Consider the following 15,952-nt stretch of genomic DNA (forward strand, 5'->3'; position numbering starts at 1 on the left):
CTTATGAAGGGGCTTTGAATGCCAAACAGCATATTTCACATTTGATCTTGGAGGCAGTAGAGAGCCACTGGAATTCACTGAATAAGACAGTGACATGATGAAGTCTGTATTCTCATAAAATCATTTTAGTGACTGAATGGAAGATGAATTGGATCGGAGAGAGACTTGATGTAGGGAGAATCACCAGCAGGATATTGAAATAGTCCTGGAATGAAGGGATGAGGGCCTGCACCAGTATGGTCACAGTGTCAGAAGAAATGGGGAGTTTTCAAGAGAGATTGTGAAGGTGATATTGACAGGCCTTGGCTACGTATTGGATCGGAGACTCGTGACCCTTGGACCATTTTTTTCAGCACCTTTCAGTTGTCATCGAATCATCATATAGAAGGTTAACTTAAATGGCCTCCACGGTCCTTACCCACTCAAAGATACTTTGATTCCATAGATTGTGAGGGGTCATCTAATTTGGTCAATCTAGACACAGAAAAACTTCACCAAAAACCTTCACAGGTTTTTGAACCAGAGCCTGTGATAGAACCAGAAAAGTCTGTCCTTTTCTAAGGTTTTTCAAGGAAATATATTCCACAGCCTTTCTTTACAGGCATTTTTGCAATTATTGTTTAGGAAATCTGTCTTATTTTTAACCTGAATCTTTCTAACTGATTTCCTCAGGTTTTGTCTCTTGTGGAACGTAGATTGCATTGTTGTCATCTTCTATATTCAGTGATCATATTTTCTAAATAAAAATTGGAACACATGATTCAACAAAAAGATTTCTTTTGCAAAACTTTTGTAAAAGTTAATATGCTTTTCTTGAAATTGGGACTGGCCTAATAAATATGGGTATATTGCCATTGTACATATACCCTTTCATTATTGTTTGTTGTTACTGTTTTGCCTGAATATAGACAGTTAGTTAAGGGACCTCATTTGTTCTCTAAGTGATCCTAACTATATTTGGCATATTGTATTTACCTCTCTATTTTAGGAGAGAGAACCCTGATAATATGGAGAATATTTGGAATAGGGCAAATTGAGATAATGAAAAGTCTTGTGATCATGCTAATGATGGATAAAATTGGTTGTTTGGCTTGTAGTAGATACTAAAGGAAGACATGAAAACTATCCTCCAAGTATCTGAAAGGCTGTCATGTAAATGAGGGATTAACTTGTTTTTCTTGCTCCCAAAGGGCAGAAGCTTAATTGAGGCAGTTGTGGGCTACATGTCCAACTTCCTAATAATTGGAGTAATCCCATAGAAGAACAGGTTATGGGTTTGTGCTCATTCAAGGTCTCCAAACAAAGAGTAGATGACCACTTGCTAAAGTCATTACTGAGGGGATTTTTAATGAGGTAGGGGTTGGTTCAGAATGTGTTTGGGTCCCTTCTAATTCTCAGATCTTGGTGTTCTGTGATCCTTTTAACTCCTCTTTAATCCAACATGGAGTTCATTTTGAGGTCACTCCTCTCTTCTTAATCCTTCACTTGTGGAATTACATGATTCACAAAAGTAACACACAGATCCTAAGAATTTTAGAATTGGAAGCAACCTTGGAGATTCCATTGCCCATCCCTCTCATTTTGCAGATAAGAAAATTGAGAACAAAGGAGACCAAAACCCAAGGTCACAGAGAAATAGAACCAAGGTTCCATTGTAGGCATTCTGCCTACCCCCTCCCTTACCCCACAGTGGAGATCTCTTTCAACAATGTCATGTACTTAAAAAAAAAGAAAAAAGTCAAATAAATGCACACACACACACACATATACAAATGCCATTAAAATGTAAATTGACTTAATGGGTTGTATAAGTTAGAGAAAGAAAGGAAGTAATTTTGAGGAAGAGGGTAAAATATGGTTTAGGTTTTATTTTAAATATTAAGTGTAGTAGTGAATAAAAAATGTCCTTCTGGAAATATAAGTATTTTTTTCTGTCATAAATTGAAGAACTTTAGAAGTCTGTACATATTTTCTAAAGAACACAATTTCTAGGAAATGTGTAAGTTGTTTTTCTGAGAAAATAGATAAACAGTTTGTTTCAGACTCTGTCTATAATTCCTTGTTGATGTTCTCATTCCTTACTTAACTCAACAAAAACTTTGATATTCTTTGCTGTTATTATAAACATATCAGTGATGTTAACTATTTGTGTGACTTTGGGTAAATTTCTTTGCCTCTGGGATCTACTTTCTTTATCTATAAAAAGGAGACAGCTAGTAGCTAATAAATGTAATACATTAAGCACGTGCTAAATTCTTTTCTAATCTCTATAATTTATACTTTCTCTTATGTATCTTTTAAAAAATACTTATAATCAATGCAAATGCTGTACTCCTAGTGCGATTTTTTGTTTTTCTTTGCATTATTTTGACATATTCTTTCCATTTAATAATAATAACAATAATAGTATTTATTGTGTGCCAAGCATTGTGTTAAATATTGTACAATTATTATTTCATTTGACCTTCACAACAACCCTGGGAGGTAGGTTCAATAATCCTCATTTTATAGATGAGGAAACTGAGGCAAACAAGTTAAGTGACTTGCCTAGGGTCACACAAGTAGCAAGTATGGGATTTGAACTCAGATCTATATTGACTCCAGACCTGGTGCTCTATTGCCTGTACCACCCAGCTGACCCTAATTCTGTTTGTTATCTTTGGAAAAGGATAACATGTGGTTCTGTTTTAGTCTTTGCTTAGTACTTTCTGGAAACTTGTACTGAGTTAAATCAACAAACATTTATTAAGTGCCTACCATGTACAAAATGAGAGGAAAAAAGTAATAGCTGTAGAGCTGACCTTGGAGTTAAGATCTGGGGTCAAGACCTGCCTCAAGTACTCTCAGTTTTCCACATAATTCTTTAAGAATGTAAATTATGAATGATTTGAGTTGCATATAAATTTGGCTAATTTGTATTACCTGAAATAGTTTACATTTAGGGAGTTCCCTATACCAGCAAAATCACAGCTCCAGGTCTTCTCTCTCTCCCAACACACCCCAAATGTGCTCATCCTTGTGCTAGGTGCTGAGTATACTAAGACTAAAGTGGAAAAAAAAATGTGAGGGGGTGAGGAGATAGGTCCCACCTTCATTCCCAAAGCCTGAAGTCTCATCAACTCAATCTAAACACAAGGAGGAAACATGTTTACCCATGCATAAAAATTTATACATGTTTATATTGTTATGGTGGAATAAAGAAACCAAATAGTTACATCCAGATAATAATTTATTTAACAACACATGAAGTTGCAGAAACAAACCACGACCAAGACTCTCAGTAGACAATATCAATGACCATTGGTTTCTACACAGTTAATATACAATTTGGAGGGTCTGTAAAACAGGATTATAGGGATTGAGACACCTGGTTTCTTATTGGTGGAGAGGATCAGGGGACACTGAGGGGAGAGGAAAAGGGGTAGGTTTGTGACATTCCTTCAGTAGGGAGACCTTTGGGAGTCAGAGCCATTTTGTGACTCCTTCAAAATCAGATGACTTACAAGCATCTGAAACTCAGCTTCACAAAATGGTGGTTACTCATGCGGTTTTTTAATGTAACAACACGTTTCCCTTCTCAGGCCTACATATAGATGTTACAGTAAATTTCATTTCAAATCACATGTTTCACCACAGTTTGGAAAAGTACAATTTCTGGTAAAATTATCCCTTGGGTTCATTCACAATCTTTTTTCTTTTTTTGGCTCATATGTTAGCCTCGCTTCTAAGAGCAAAATTAACTCCCTATCTTGTACTTTGGAAGCCAGAAAATTAGGAGTGTAAAACCACTACTTTTATTTCATCTTGTGAGTCAATTTTGATCCAGGGATCTAAACTCTTGTCAACAAAATGTACCATGGAGCATATCATCTGTTGTATAATATTTTGTTGAAGGGTTTGATAAAATGTTGAAGCACAGAAAATTTCCATGGGCCCTGATTGACAAAACCCTCTTATGCTTTATTTATAGCCACCCCGAGTTCTCTGTGCCAACTTTGCCGGCTGTGTATCCGGAACTGCATAGGAAGAGCCAGGCTACATCTCGTTCCCCAGCTCCAGCTTCCAACGCTCCTAAAAGACTTCCTACAATACCAATGAAGCAATAAACTCACCCTTGATGACTCAAAAAGCTAATATTGATGTTTGTTCTCTAGAATGCTGTATGTTTCCCATCCAGATACCCAGGTGATGAAGTAAAATAGGGTGTGACAGCCCTCAGGGAAGATGTGTAGATAGTTGTAGCTTAATATCTATTAATTGGATGTTGAATTATTTTGGTTGATGTTAACTGTTCTTTGTATTTTATGTACTGAGGCACCATATGGTCTAGATTTCATTAGCTAGTCCAGAGAATACCTTTGTTAATGTAAAAAAAAAAAAATCCTCTATTTTTCATGTAATCTAATCTTTGAACATAAACAGAAATGCAAACTCTTATTAAAACTATTCAGACTACATCATACTATAAATTGTGATCTATATTTCTTCAGGTGTCAAGTTACTGGTTTAGTTGTATCTATTCAAACTGTTTATTGAACTTGGTTTGTTTTTGTATAACTGTAGGCTGTGAGTCATACTTTGGAAAGAATAGCAAGGAGAGATCTTGTATCAGAGCTGTACCTTATTAAAGGAAATTCCCTGTATTTAATTTTTTCATTCTAAGAAACATGTTGAAAAGCAAAGATAGCTCTGACCCTAAAGAACCTACAAAAGATACTAAACACTTAGAAAGTCACTAAGAGACTAAATGGGGCTTGTTAAAGAAATAAAACAATAGGTATTGTTTATCCAGGGTGGACAGGGCCTAAAATACAATCCTGGCTAATAGAACTACCTGCTAGAATCTCCAGGCCTGTCACTCACCTATCACATGTCCTCCTTCTAAGGGACAGATTACTGTATTCGAAATTTCTCTTCACTGTTTACATAAATCAGCTTAAGAACCCAGGAGCAGATTTCAGGAACAGGTAGGACTGACACTTTGTGAAATTGATTAAGAATCTGTAATGTACACTCCTCAGTCTCCAGGGGATAGGCCAGTCTAGCTCTGAATAAAATGTAAGTTACACCTTTTATAAAAAATTGGTGAAAAATTACAGTTTTAAAAAATACCTTCAGAATACTAATATAAACTAAAGCAACATCAAAATCTGCAACACTGTATCCACACCTTATTAATGGTGTTTTGTTGTTGTTTACAATAAAAGGTAGAGTTTGCAATATCTGTAGACAATAATGAATGAATGGGATGGGGGTGGGAGAGAGGGGAGTGTTATAAATATGGGGGTTACTTCTATACCAGTGGTGCCTGCAAGGGTAAATATGATTGTATTCATCCCTTGAGTTGTAAGTATATTTGAGTGAAATGTAAAATATTCTTAATAAAATCTGATTTTTTTTTCAAAATTTTGTATTATTGACTTGGTGTGTGTTTTAATGAATCATAAAGATTTGGGGTTTTGTTTTGTTTTGTTTTGTTGGTTCAAGAGTTGATCCAGGGGCGGCCAGGTGGTACAGTGAGTAAGAGCACTGGCCTGGAGTCAGGAGACCCAGGATCGGTTCTGGCCTCAGATACTTAACACCCACACAAAATAACTGGCTGTGTAATCTTGAACAAGTTACTTACCCGCAATTGCTTAAAAAAAAAGTTGATCCAGTGATAAGGACACTGGTCAGCTCCAAGTGGATAGATATTTCATTTTTTTTTTCAGCTAGCAGACACCTAAGAAATACTATCAGTTATTTTGTGAACTGCCAAATGATTAGCAATTTAGTTTGGGAAAGCTAAGTAAGTCACAAAGACACTCAGCATTTCACACTGTCTCTAACTAGACCTGTTGTGTAGCTACTACCACCCACAAACCAAGAACTCTTTACCTTATAAATGGTATTCTTAAAGACTTTCTGTTGTCAAGCTTTTAAATGGTAAGAACTTAAGTTATATGTGTGGTATCACCCTTTGTAGCACCAGAGACACCTCCTTTCCCGTGGTGGTGGTGGTGGGGAGGGGGGAAAGGGAGTGTCCTCCAGAAATTTACCCTAGGTTCAAAGCTCAGTTAATCTGTACCCACCAGAAATCATTGTTCACTAGTCCCTGACATTGTATTTGTTCTCACTAGGTAGCTAGTGCTGTGGTTGATCCAAAGCAAATGCATGTGAGAAAAGTAGCAATAGAATATTTTCCCCAAATCTTGGGCATAGACTGTCACAAATCTACACATCATCAGTGACAATAGTATAGACACTCAGGATCTGTGTGTAGAAGATGAATTCAAGTCCTGCCTAATTGGATGGGTGACCCTGGGCAAATAAATTTCTCAAGATCTCAGCCTTAATTTCTTCATCTGCAAAATAAGGGGGAATCAGATTTAGTGGCCTCTGGTGTCTCTTCCAGCTCTATATTTGATCCTTTTACCATTATTTTTATTAAGTTGGTTCAATTTACAGTAATAATTATAACTATATCCTTCCATTAAGCACCTTGAAGGTAGTGATTGTTTTATTTTTGTCTTTGTATGCCTGATGCCTACCACAGTACCTGGCACATAGGAGGTGCCTAATTGATACTTGTTAATTGATTGGTTAATCTGTGTAACTCTATAGTTTACAAAGCAACTAGGCGATGTAGTGGATAGAGCACTACGTTTGAAATCAGGAAGGCTCATACTCATGAGTTCAAATATGGTCTGAGACACTAGCTCTGTCCTTGGTAAAGTGACCTAGGGCAAGTCACTTTACCTTGTTTGCCTCACTTTCCTCCTCTGTAAAAATGAGCTGGAATAGGAAATGGCAAACCACTCCATTACCTTTGCCAAGAAAGGCCCAAATGGGGTCACAAAAGAATTAGATGTGACTGAAAATGACTCAATAACAGCCGCTTACAAAACACTTTCCCGGTAACCCTAAGTGGTAGGTAACATAAATATTATTTGTTATATTAACATTCGAGGGGTGTCTAGGTGGAGCAGTGAATAGAGCAGCAGCCCTGGAGTCAGGAGGACCTGAGTTCAAATCTGGCCTCAGACACTTAACATAAAAACTAGCCTTGTGACCTTGGGCAAGTCTCTTAACCCCAATTGCCCTACCTTCCCCCCTGCAGAAAAAAAACAAAACATTTGAAATAATACTTGTATAATTTACAGATGAAGAAACTTAGATTCAGAGCAACTAAATGACTTATTGATGTTCATAATGTCATTAATTATGCAAAATACAAATTAACTCTTTTTGATGATTCAGGGTCATTATTATGGATATCAAATAATACATAATGGTGGCCTCCCAAGTCCTTGTGGTATGGGGGGGGATATTTTGGTATGGGGGGCTGTTTGCCCCAGTATGAAATGGCTACAAGCTACTTATTCTTTGCATTCTTGTCTACTTTTTATAGTTTGTCTGTCTTACTACCAGTGTGTCAATGATTAATTCTTGTAGCTGCCACTGAGCCTTCTAATCTGTTTTGGGCTTGGTAAATAGTTAGAATTATGTGTCAATTAAAGGAAAGAGACTGAGTCAGGGCTTGAAGGGACTTCTAAAAGTAAAGTTTGTAATAAACTTTAGTGTAGATTTTGTGATAGATTTTGGTAGCTCAGAGGGCTTTTTTCTTTTAACTTCTTTTTCCAGGGCTTTTGTGTTCTTACTTATATTCCTGAAAGGCTCGAATTACCATGTATGTAACCTATGGATAGGTCCAAAACCATAATACAAAATATTTTTTAAAATATTTCAAACTTTATTAAGGATATTTAGCATTATGCAGATTTTCCAACTATAAATAATCATGTATAGAAAAATTGAAGCATCATTGTTGTATATTAAATGCTAAATTTATAGTGACATGGAAATATCCCTATTACAAAAACTTTTTCCTTCAACAAATTCATTTCATTCAATCAACAAATATTTATTGAAAATTTGCTGTTTTCAAGGCACTGTGAATCTGTTAGTTCTAAGGCAGCAGAGCTCCAGGACAAAAACACTGAATCTGGTTTCAGTGAACCTGAGTTCATGTTGTGGGTATGGTTGTATGATCCAGACAAGTCATAGGGTCAGAGAACTGAAGGCGACCTCAAAGGCCATCTAGTCCAATGCCTCCTTTTGCTGATGTTGGATTTGAACTCATGAAGATGAGTCTTCTTCCTGATTCCAAGCCCAGTGCTCTATCCACTGTACCACCTAGTTACCTGCTGAATTATATGAATGTGATAAGTTTTGAATCTTTGAAGATAAAGCTATTTGTTGGAGAGGAGAGGAGAGGAGAGATGAGAGAATGAGATGAGTTACCCAACTGGGACTAGTCTCAATTTCAAGTCATGTCATCATCTCTCTGATGTCATGGTCCTCTTAGAGAAGGAAGGACAAAAACCACCACCACAGGTGGCAGAAGAGCTGGGAGTTAAAACCTCTGACTCCAAATCCAGGCATCTTCAAGGCCTCATTTTCCTTATTTATAAAGTAAGGGAGTTGAATTCTCTGAGTTATATGGTTCCTTCCAGACCTAAATCTATGTTAATATGGAAGTAGTCTCATATAAAACTAGATGTGATCATTGAATTCATTTTTTAATGAGAATCCTATCCACATTTATTTTCAAATAAGCAGTAAAATCAAAGATGGAATTTAAAAGATGAGGCAATACACAGCACATCTTTCACTTTTTAATGAGAATCCTATCCACATTTATTTCCAAATAAGCAGCAAAAAAACCCAAAGATGGAATTTAAAAGATGAGGTAATACATAACACGTTTCTTATTTCTCCTGTGCTTGTTGTGTTGTTCAGTCATTTTTTGGTCATGTGTGTGTGGGGTACGGAGCCCCTAACCCAAAATTTGATCACTCGGAGACCTCTCAAAGTGAAGCAGAAAAGTTTATTAGAATCTCGCGAGAAGCAGGAGGTCCAGTTGCTAGAACTATGCCCAGAGAGAGGAGGCTGCCTTACAGGAGCAGAAGCTGGGTTAAATAAGCAAGGGTTACCCACCCCTCCCAAACATTAACCTAATTATTACTAATGAGGCACTAATTTTGTTAGATAACATACATAATACATGAGATCCACTACGCAAGCACAGTAACATCCTCAGAATACTGAACCCCCATCAGTCCAACCTAGATGTGTCCTTATCTGGGCCTGAGCATCCCAAGGCAGCTGTCTGCTTTTTGATTGGTCAAATCCACCAGCTCCTTTTATCTACATTATTTCATTTTTAGTATTATCTAGGAGTTCTCTGGGAACTCAAACTTCTTCCCAAGGCTACCGTCTGGTACTTTTTATCAGTAGTCTTGTTTCAGCAATTCTTGCAGTTCTATAGAAACTTAACCCTTTGCTACCACTCAACTACCATTCTTTTCCCCAAACTAAAAACACCTCTAATTTGGTCTCAATAGTTAATACAATCAATTGTATTAATACTCAATAGCTCTTACATTACCTTGAAATACACAGTGACTTACATATATATGGGGAAACAATACTGAACTTAGTTACAAAATACAAGGAAGTAATAAGAACGTATGTATGATATTCAGAATGGGGAAACTTCACTGAAAGTCATTCTACACATGTGTGACTCTTCATGACTCTATCTGGGGTTTCTTTTTTTTTTTGTCTTTTTGGGAAGGGGGCGGGAACAGGGCAGTTAAGGTTAAATGATTTTCCCAAGGTCATACAGCTAGTAAGTGTTAAGTGTCTGAGGCCACATTTGAACTCAGGTCCTCCTGTCTCCATGGCCGGTGCTCTATTCACTGTGCCACCTAGCTACCTCAATCTGGGGTTTCTTGACAAATATAATGGAGGGGTTTGCCATTTCCTTCTCCAGCTAATTTTACAGATGAGGAAACTAAGCCAAACAAGGTTAAATAACTTGCCCAGGGTCACAGAACTATTAAGTGTCTGAGGCCAGATTTTAACTAAGGAAGAGGAGTCTTCCTGACTCCAGGCCCAGTAATCTATCTACTGTGCCACCTAGCTGCCCCTTTTCTCCTATGGATCTGGTGTCAAAGAAATGCAGTTTCTAGAATGACATTTTAAGTTTCAGCATGTCTGTATTTTGTGCCTTATTTTGAATATTATTCTTTAGTCAGAAAATACCTTCTCTTCTCACACACTGTCAGCATTCATTATTCTGGCCCTCATCCTCACCTAATAGCTTCCTGCCTAATGGTTCTTCGAATCTCCAGTCTCTCTCTTCTTCAATTCATTTTTTATATAAGTGCCAACTTTAATTTATCTAATGCATAGCTCTGCCCATGTCACTCACCTGGTGAGAAATCATCAGTGGGCTTATTATTTATAGGGTAAAATAAACTCAGTTGCCTGGCATTTCAGACCTTCTCCAGTCTGGTTCCAAACTACTTCCCCAGTCTTATTTCACTCCCTTTTCACATTCTCTATTCCTCTCTGCCCTAGTAGTTGCTCTTAGAATACCCACCTAACCAAGAAGCAGAAGCCAGTCCTTTGGTAAATAATAGCATCCTACTTTCTGATACTGTGTTGAGCTCATTATTTATTTTCTTTATATTGTTAAGATGGTTTAGAGTAAGAATTTCTGTTTCAATACTTTAAGGGAGATTGTTTTTAGTGATAACTGAATATGGTACTATTATTTCCAAACATTATTAAATTTTAATCTTTTAGTTTCTTGATAAATTACTTGTTAAAATATGGATCTCTCTGCCAAAATCATTTTAAAACTACTAGAGAAAGTTATTTATCTGACCTTGAATCCCTACATGGAACATAGTTTTGGCAAGTTGGGATGAGATGAGATACACCATGGTTCACACTGGAGTTAAATTAGCAGAATAACCCTGTAAATATGGAGAAGGGGGGTGGTCTAATCAGGAGGAAGAACACTGCCTGGTTTCCTTTCACCAGATCCATCCTGGGTGTGGAGAGTCCTCTTTGTGGGACAGGCAACAACTCAGGCAGATGGTTTTATTCCATGGGTACTGGAATTGGCTGTCTGGGAGGGTAAAGAAAGTGCCAAGGCCAGCATTACATGGTTGTTGTTGACTATACTGCATTAATCAGACTACCAATGCAGTCAGTCTGAAAGTAAATTGGGTCAGTGCATTTAGCAGCTAGAGACAGCTCTTGGCTTTCATGATACATGCAATGATTCAGAGACACTAATTCGTTATTGGTGGAGTTGTGAACTGATTCAACCATTTTGGAAACCCAACCGGAATTATGCCCAAAGAGTTATTAAGTTGGTTTACCCTTTGACCTAGCAGTATCACTAGTAGGACTATTTCCAGAGATGATTATGGAAAAAGGAAAATAACCTGTATGTTCTAAAATATTTATAGCAGTTCTCTTTGTGATGGCAAAGAATTTGAAATCACAGGGATGCTCATCATTTGGGGAATGGTTGAATAAGTTGTTATATATGATTGTGATGGAATACTACTGTGCCATAAGAAATGATGGGCTCAAAGATCTTAGAAAAAACATAAATAGACTTGCACACAATAATGAAGAGCAAAATGAGCAGAACCAAGAGAACATTGCACACAGTATCGCTCAAGAGAACACTGTTATAGCAATATTCTTCCAAGAACAATTTTGAGTGACTAACTCATTTTAACTATTACAAATACCCAAATTAATTACAAAGGGCATATGAAGGAAGGTGCTATCTACATTCAGAGAAAGAACTGATAAATAGATGTACAGAATGACATTACATATACATGTGTGTATGTGTGTGTATGTCTAATGGTAGCCATGGGCGGGGGGTGTGTGGAAGGAGGGAAGAAAAAAAATAAATTTACATGTTAATTTTATTATATATTTAAAAGGAATAACAAGTTGTACATAACGGATTTGCAGTTTCATGTGCAAATTTTTTTTTATCATACTATACTTGAAAATGCTTGTTTCATTACATAAATTAAAAATAAAATAAAGCTAAAAAATAAAAAAGAAAGCTGAGTTAGTGGAAAGTTAGTGGAGCTGCTAGCTACACAAGTGAAGGGATCTCTTCTAATGTAGATGAGGAGGGGTCCCAATTTATAGTCTCTGACCCAAAGGTCCCAGTTCCTGCTAAGATAGGAGCCCTGAGATTGGAGGAGAACAGACTTGGGTCAGAGACTGAGGGACTCCTGGGTTATTAGTTTCATAGCTATCCTTTTACTGCTGTCAAGAGGGCCTTACCTTTCTGTCCTGAGGGGACAAGCTGTGGGTAGACTCCACCAAAAAGCTGAGGTGGATACTAGAGAAATTCAAAAACAAACCTGATGAGTCCTTAGAGCAATGACTCTTAAGGGTGTGGTCTAATAGTTGTCTTGTTATTTAGTTATTTCAGTCATGTCTGACTTTTCATGATCCCATTTGGGGTTTTTCTTGCAAAGATACTAGAGTGTTTTTCTATTTCTTTCTCCAGCTCATTTTACAGATGAGGAAACTGAAGGAAATCGGGTTAAGTGATTTGCCCAGGGTCACAGTGTCAGAGGCTAGACTTGAATTCAGGTCTTTTTGACTCTAGCCCCATTACCTTGCCACCTAGCAGCCTGACCCTCCCTTTGCTAAAACCAGGTCTAACCGAGTGAATGCTAAGACTTTCTGCTTTAGACTTTAATGGCTGTAAAGCCAAGCACAAGCAGCTTCCCAGAGGGCTACTGCTGTGAACAGTTCAAGGTTCTGATTACATAGTATAGTGAACAGTCTATTTATTCAGTAACAAATTAAGGCAAAACATTCACAGAAATAAAAATATAGCATTCACAATGTTACAATCTATCACTAAAATACCCACATAGTTTCCACCAAAGTGGTCACATAGTTTTGAACAAAGTACATTCATTTAGTCACTCAATCACATAGTCCTTAATTCAATCATTCAATAACTTAATAACTCAATCATTCAATCACTTAAGGAGGCAAGCCTCCTTAATTCAATCACTTAATCACTTAGTAACTCAATCACCCTTAAGGAACACAAAGTAAAATAGTCAAGGTTCTCCACCCATGGGCTGAAATTAAGTTACAATATCATCATCAGTCACTACTCAGTACCCTCTTAAGGGGTAGTGGAAAATACACAGGCCATCCACCCCTCAATCACAAGTAAGTTACAATTTTATCAGTCACTCAGTATTCACGGAGAGATCCTTTCATCTTGACCTGAGGTAGGCTCTCAGCCTCGCTGGTTCCCCTTCCATGGTCCCAGCTCTTACCTGGATTCACCAAACTGTCACCTGGGTTCAAAGGCAGAGAGCTCCCAGTTCCTTGTCCAGCTCTCCATGCAGTTCTTGTTTCACACTGAAGCTCACAGTGCCTAGTCTGCCTTAAATGCTTCACAGTCTCTGATCCTGGGAAGTCAAGGCTTAACAAAGCCACAAACAAAGTACCAACACCACAGTCATGCTTCCACTGACAGCTCCTCAATAGCTCTGGCTGGACCTTGGAAGTCTTCAGCAGAAGTTTCAGCTGGTTCCCAGAATCAAAATCACTTCATCCAGGTTCTCAAAATAAAAATCATTCTCTCCAGCCTGGGCCTCTCTTCCTCAGCCTCCAGAACCTGGTTCCAAGGAGATCTGAAATTCCAGCGAGGGCTTCTCTTTATATACCTATTAGCTCCTCCCTGTTCTGCCCTTTCCTGTTACATTAGCAATTTCCTGTTATGTCAGCAACAGGGGTTTATACCTTTTGTTTCTTAACAGAAGTTTGATCTCATTAATTTCAAACTAGGTGCTAAGTACCTCTTAACTTTGCCAATACAAAGGGATCAAATTACATTACTATTACAATGGTCTGGGGGAATTCTCTAAGGATCTCCTCTTATGGAGTCAACTAAATTTGTTGAGGCCTCCAGAAGGGGTATGTTCTTTGTCTCTTTTTAGGTGGTTGAAATGTTGTCATTATCACCTGGCCTTGTAAAGATGAACTACCCTTGCAACCAGCTCAGAGATGCAATAAAATAAACATTTATTAAGTGCCTACTATGTGCCAGGGACAGTGCAAAGGATACAAATAAGAGAAAGTCAGTCTTTGCCCTCAAGAAGCTTACAATATAATGGTGGAAAACAAGGGGGTGTGTGCCAAAGGGTAGTATAACATGGTAATGGTGTAGTTGAAACCAGCGTATATGGTGGGAAATGAAAAGTTTGCTGTAAATTCTGAGCCCTCTATAAAATGAGGCTTTGGGAGTAGTTTTTTTTTTTTTTTTTTAAGCAATAGGGGTTAAGTAACTTGCTCAAGGTTACACGGCCAGGTGTTTCTGGATGGGTGCTAAGTGTCTGAGCCCGGGTTTCGATCTCCAGGTCTTCTCAACACTGGAGCCGGTGCTCTTACTCGCTGTGCTACCTGGCCGCCCCTTTGGGAGTAGTTTTTTGCACCACCCTACAACCAAAAGGCCAAGGGTAGTGATGAGGTGTGAGCCCAAAGCTAAAGAATTCTTCTGAGGAAGAAGGGGGGAGAGGAGTGTGTGTGTGTGGGGGAAGCTCAATAACTGTGGTGTTGAAACCCAGAAAGTAGCTAAGGGATATCTGCCAGGGAGAGGGGAAATTCCCAAAGGAAATAGGTTTAATAGATTAATTTGACCCTCCCAATGCCCAGTTTGTCTCTGGGGCAATCAGATAACCGCTTATAGGTGGAGCCCTATCAGAAATGCTTCAGGCTTTAACTATAGGCTTCCCTCACCATACAATCATACCGGTTTGAACTGACCAATTGGTGAAATTTGAGCAGGTCAGGGGAGTTGTGACTTGGGCAAGTACTGCTGTCAATGCAAACCTATACTGTGGAAATGGTAGAAAGAAGTAACAGAGTCCCCCAGACTCCAGGGTGGGCAATGGAATCTTCTGGTTTTGAGGAGTATCCTTCAGCCCCACGAAAACTTGAGATGTCTCTCAATGCCTCTGCCCCAGGATCATTAAGGTGAAGCTACAGAGGGCAGTCCATGGAGGGAAGGGATACTATGGGATTAGTATTTGTGTGAGCCATTTCATCAACTTCTTGACATGTTACTATAAGTTGGATAAATGGAAACCCTTAGAGTTACCTGAATCATCCCCCATAGTTAGCACCATTACCATATCAGGTCCCCAGGGGAGTGAAAGACATTTCTTCTCTAGTGATAGAAATGAAAGAAGCTAAAATATTTCATTATGCCAGATCCCCCTACAATAACTCTGCATTACCTCTAACCAAGGAAGATGGTACCTGGCAGCTAACAAAGAACAGAACATAGTCATCATGCCTATCTCTATAGCTGTTACTGATCTCACTGTTATAGAACAGGCATCCCAGGCCCAGGGTGAGTTGTATGGGGCTACCAACCTTGCCAATGCTTTTCCTCTATCCCTGTTGGTGAAGGCTAGTCAGAACAATTTGTTTTCACCTGGTAAGGAATCCAAATACCTTCACCATCCCTCCCAAGATCTACCTGAATTTTCTTTCACAGTCACATTATAGTAGGCAGAGAAATAAAAGAGGCCTCCCTTCCTGAGGACACTAGTGTACACTACTACATTCATGAAATAATGTTGACCAGGCCAGATGAGGCCACCTTGGCAGAGGACCTGGATCAGATGGTGGCCCATATGTAGAACATGTGGTGGGAATTTATCCTAAGAAAATCTAACATCTATCCCATTTAAGTCAACTTTTAGGAAATACAGTGGGCAGGAAAACTCAGAAAATTCCAGGCACAGTCCAAAATAAGCTACTGACACTTACTTGCTTCCCCAGTATCTATGAGATAAATTATTATCAATAACCAATTATTAATATGGGTAGATTCAGGTTTTTCCCCTTTCCTATTTCCTCCTTGTTAGCAGCAAGCACCCCAAGCGTCCTCAGGGTTTGCAGCTACCACAGGTTCTTGGATCTGCTTTGTTAAAGGAAAGCAACTCAAAATGGGTTAACAAGCTTACTTTAATCAGTCAGACATATATCGTTTACCTTGTTCAGGAGAAAAGGTCAGCACCCTGAACCTCAAAGTATACAG

General features: G+C 38.4%; 1 protein-coding gene and 1 long non-coding RNA gene across 5 annotated transcripts in view; one reads left to right on the plus strand and one right to left on the minus strand.

The window, feature by feature from the left end:
• The window catches only part of ASB5 (ankyrin repeat and SOCS box containing 5), a 77,735-nt gene extending 72,329 nt beyond the window's left edge, over positions 1–5,406 (plus strand). For both annotated transcript variants that reach the window (XM_069096658.1, XM_069096667.1), the window contains exon 7: positions 3,971–5,406. In XM_069096658.1, the coding sequence (XP_068952759.1) occupies positions 3,971–4,098 (128 nt within the window). In that variant the 3' untranslated portion in view covers positions 4,099–5,406. The remainder of the gene's footprint in view (positions 1–3,970) is intronic.
• The window catches only part of LOC138167707 (uncharacterized), a 44,220-nt gene that overhangs the window by 13,470 nt on the left and 14,798 nt on the right, over positions 1–15,952 (minus strand). For 2 of the 3 annotated variants that reach the window (XR_011169952.1, XR_011169950.1), the window contains one exon: positions 7,562–8,186. The exons of the other annotated variant lie outside the window; for it this stretch is intronic. This is a non-coding gene — a long non-coding RNA (uncharacterized lncRNA). Of the gene's footprint in view, positions 1–7,561; positions 8,187–15,952 lie in introns of those variants that run through there. 3 annotated transcript variants of the gene reach the window in all.

The sequence above is a fragment of the Petaurus breviceps genome, unplaced genomic scaffold (assembly GCF_028583685.1).
Source record: "Petaurus breviceps papuanus isolate PSGF00001 unplaced genomic scaffold, PetGlider_PUasm1.0 126, whole genome shotgun sequence".
Classification (NCBI taxonomy): domain Eukaryota; kingdom Metazoa; phylum Chordata; class Mammalia; order Diprotodontia; family Petauridae; genus Petaurus; species Petaurus breviceps.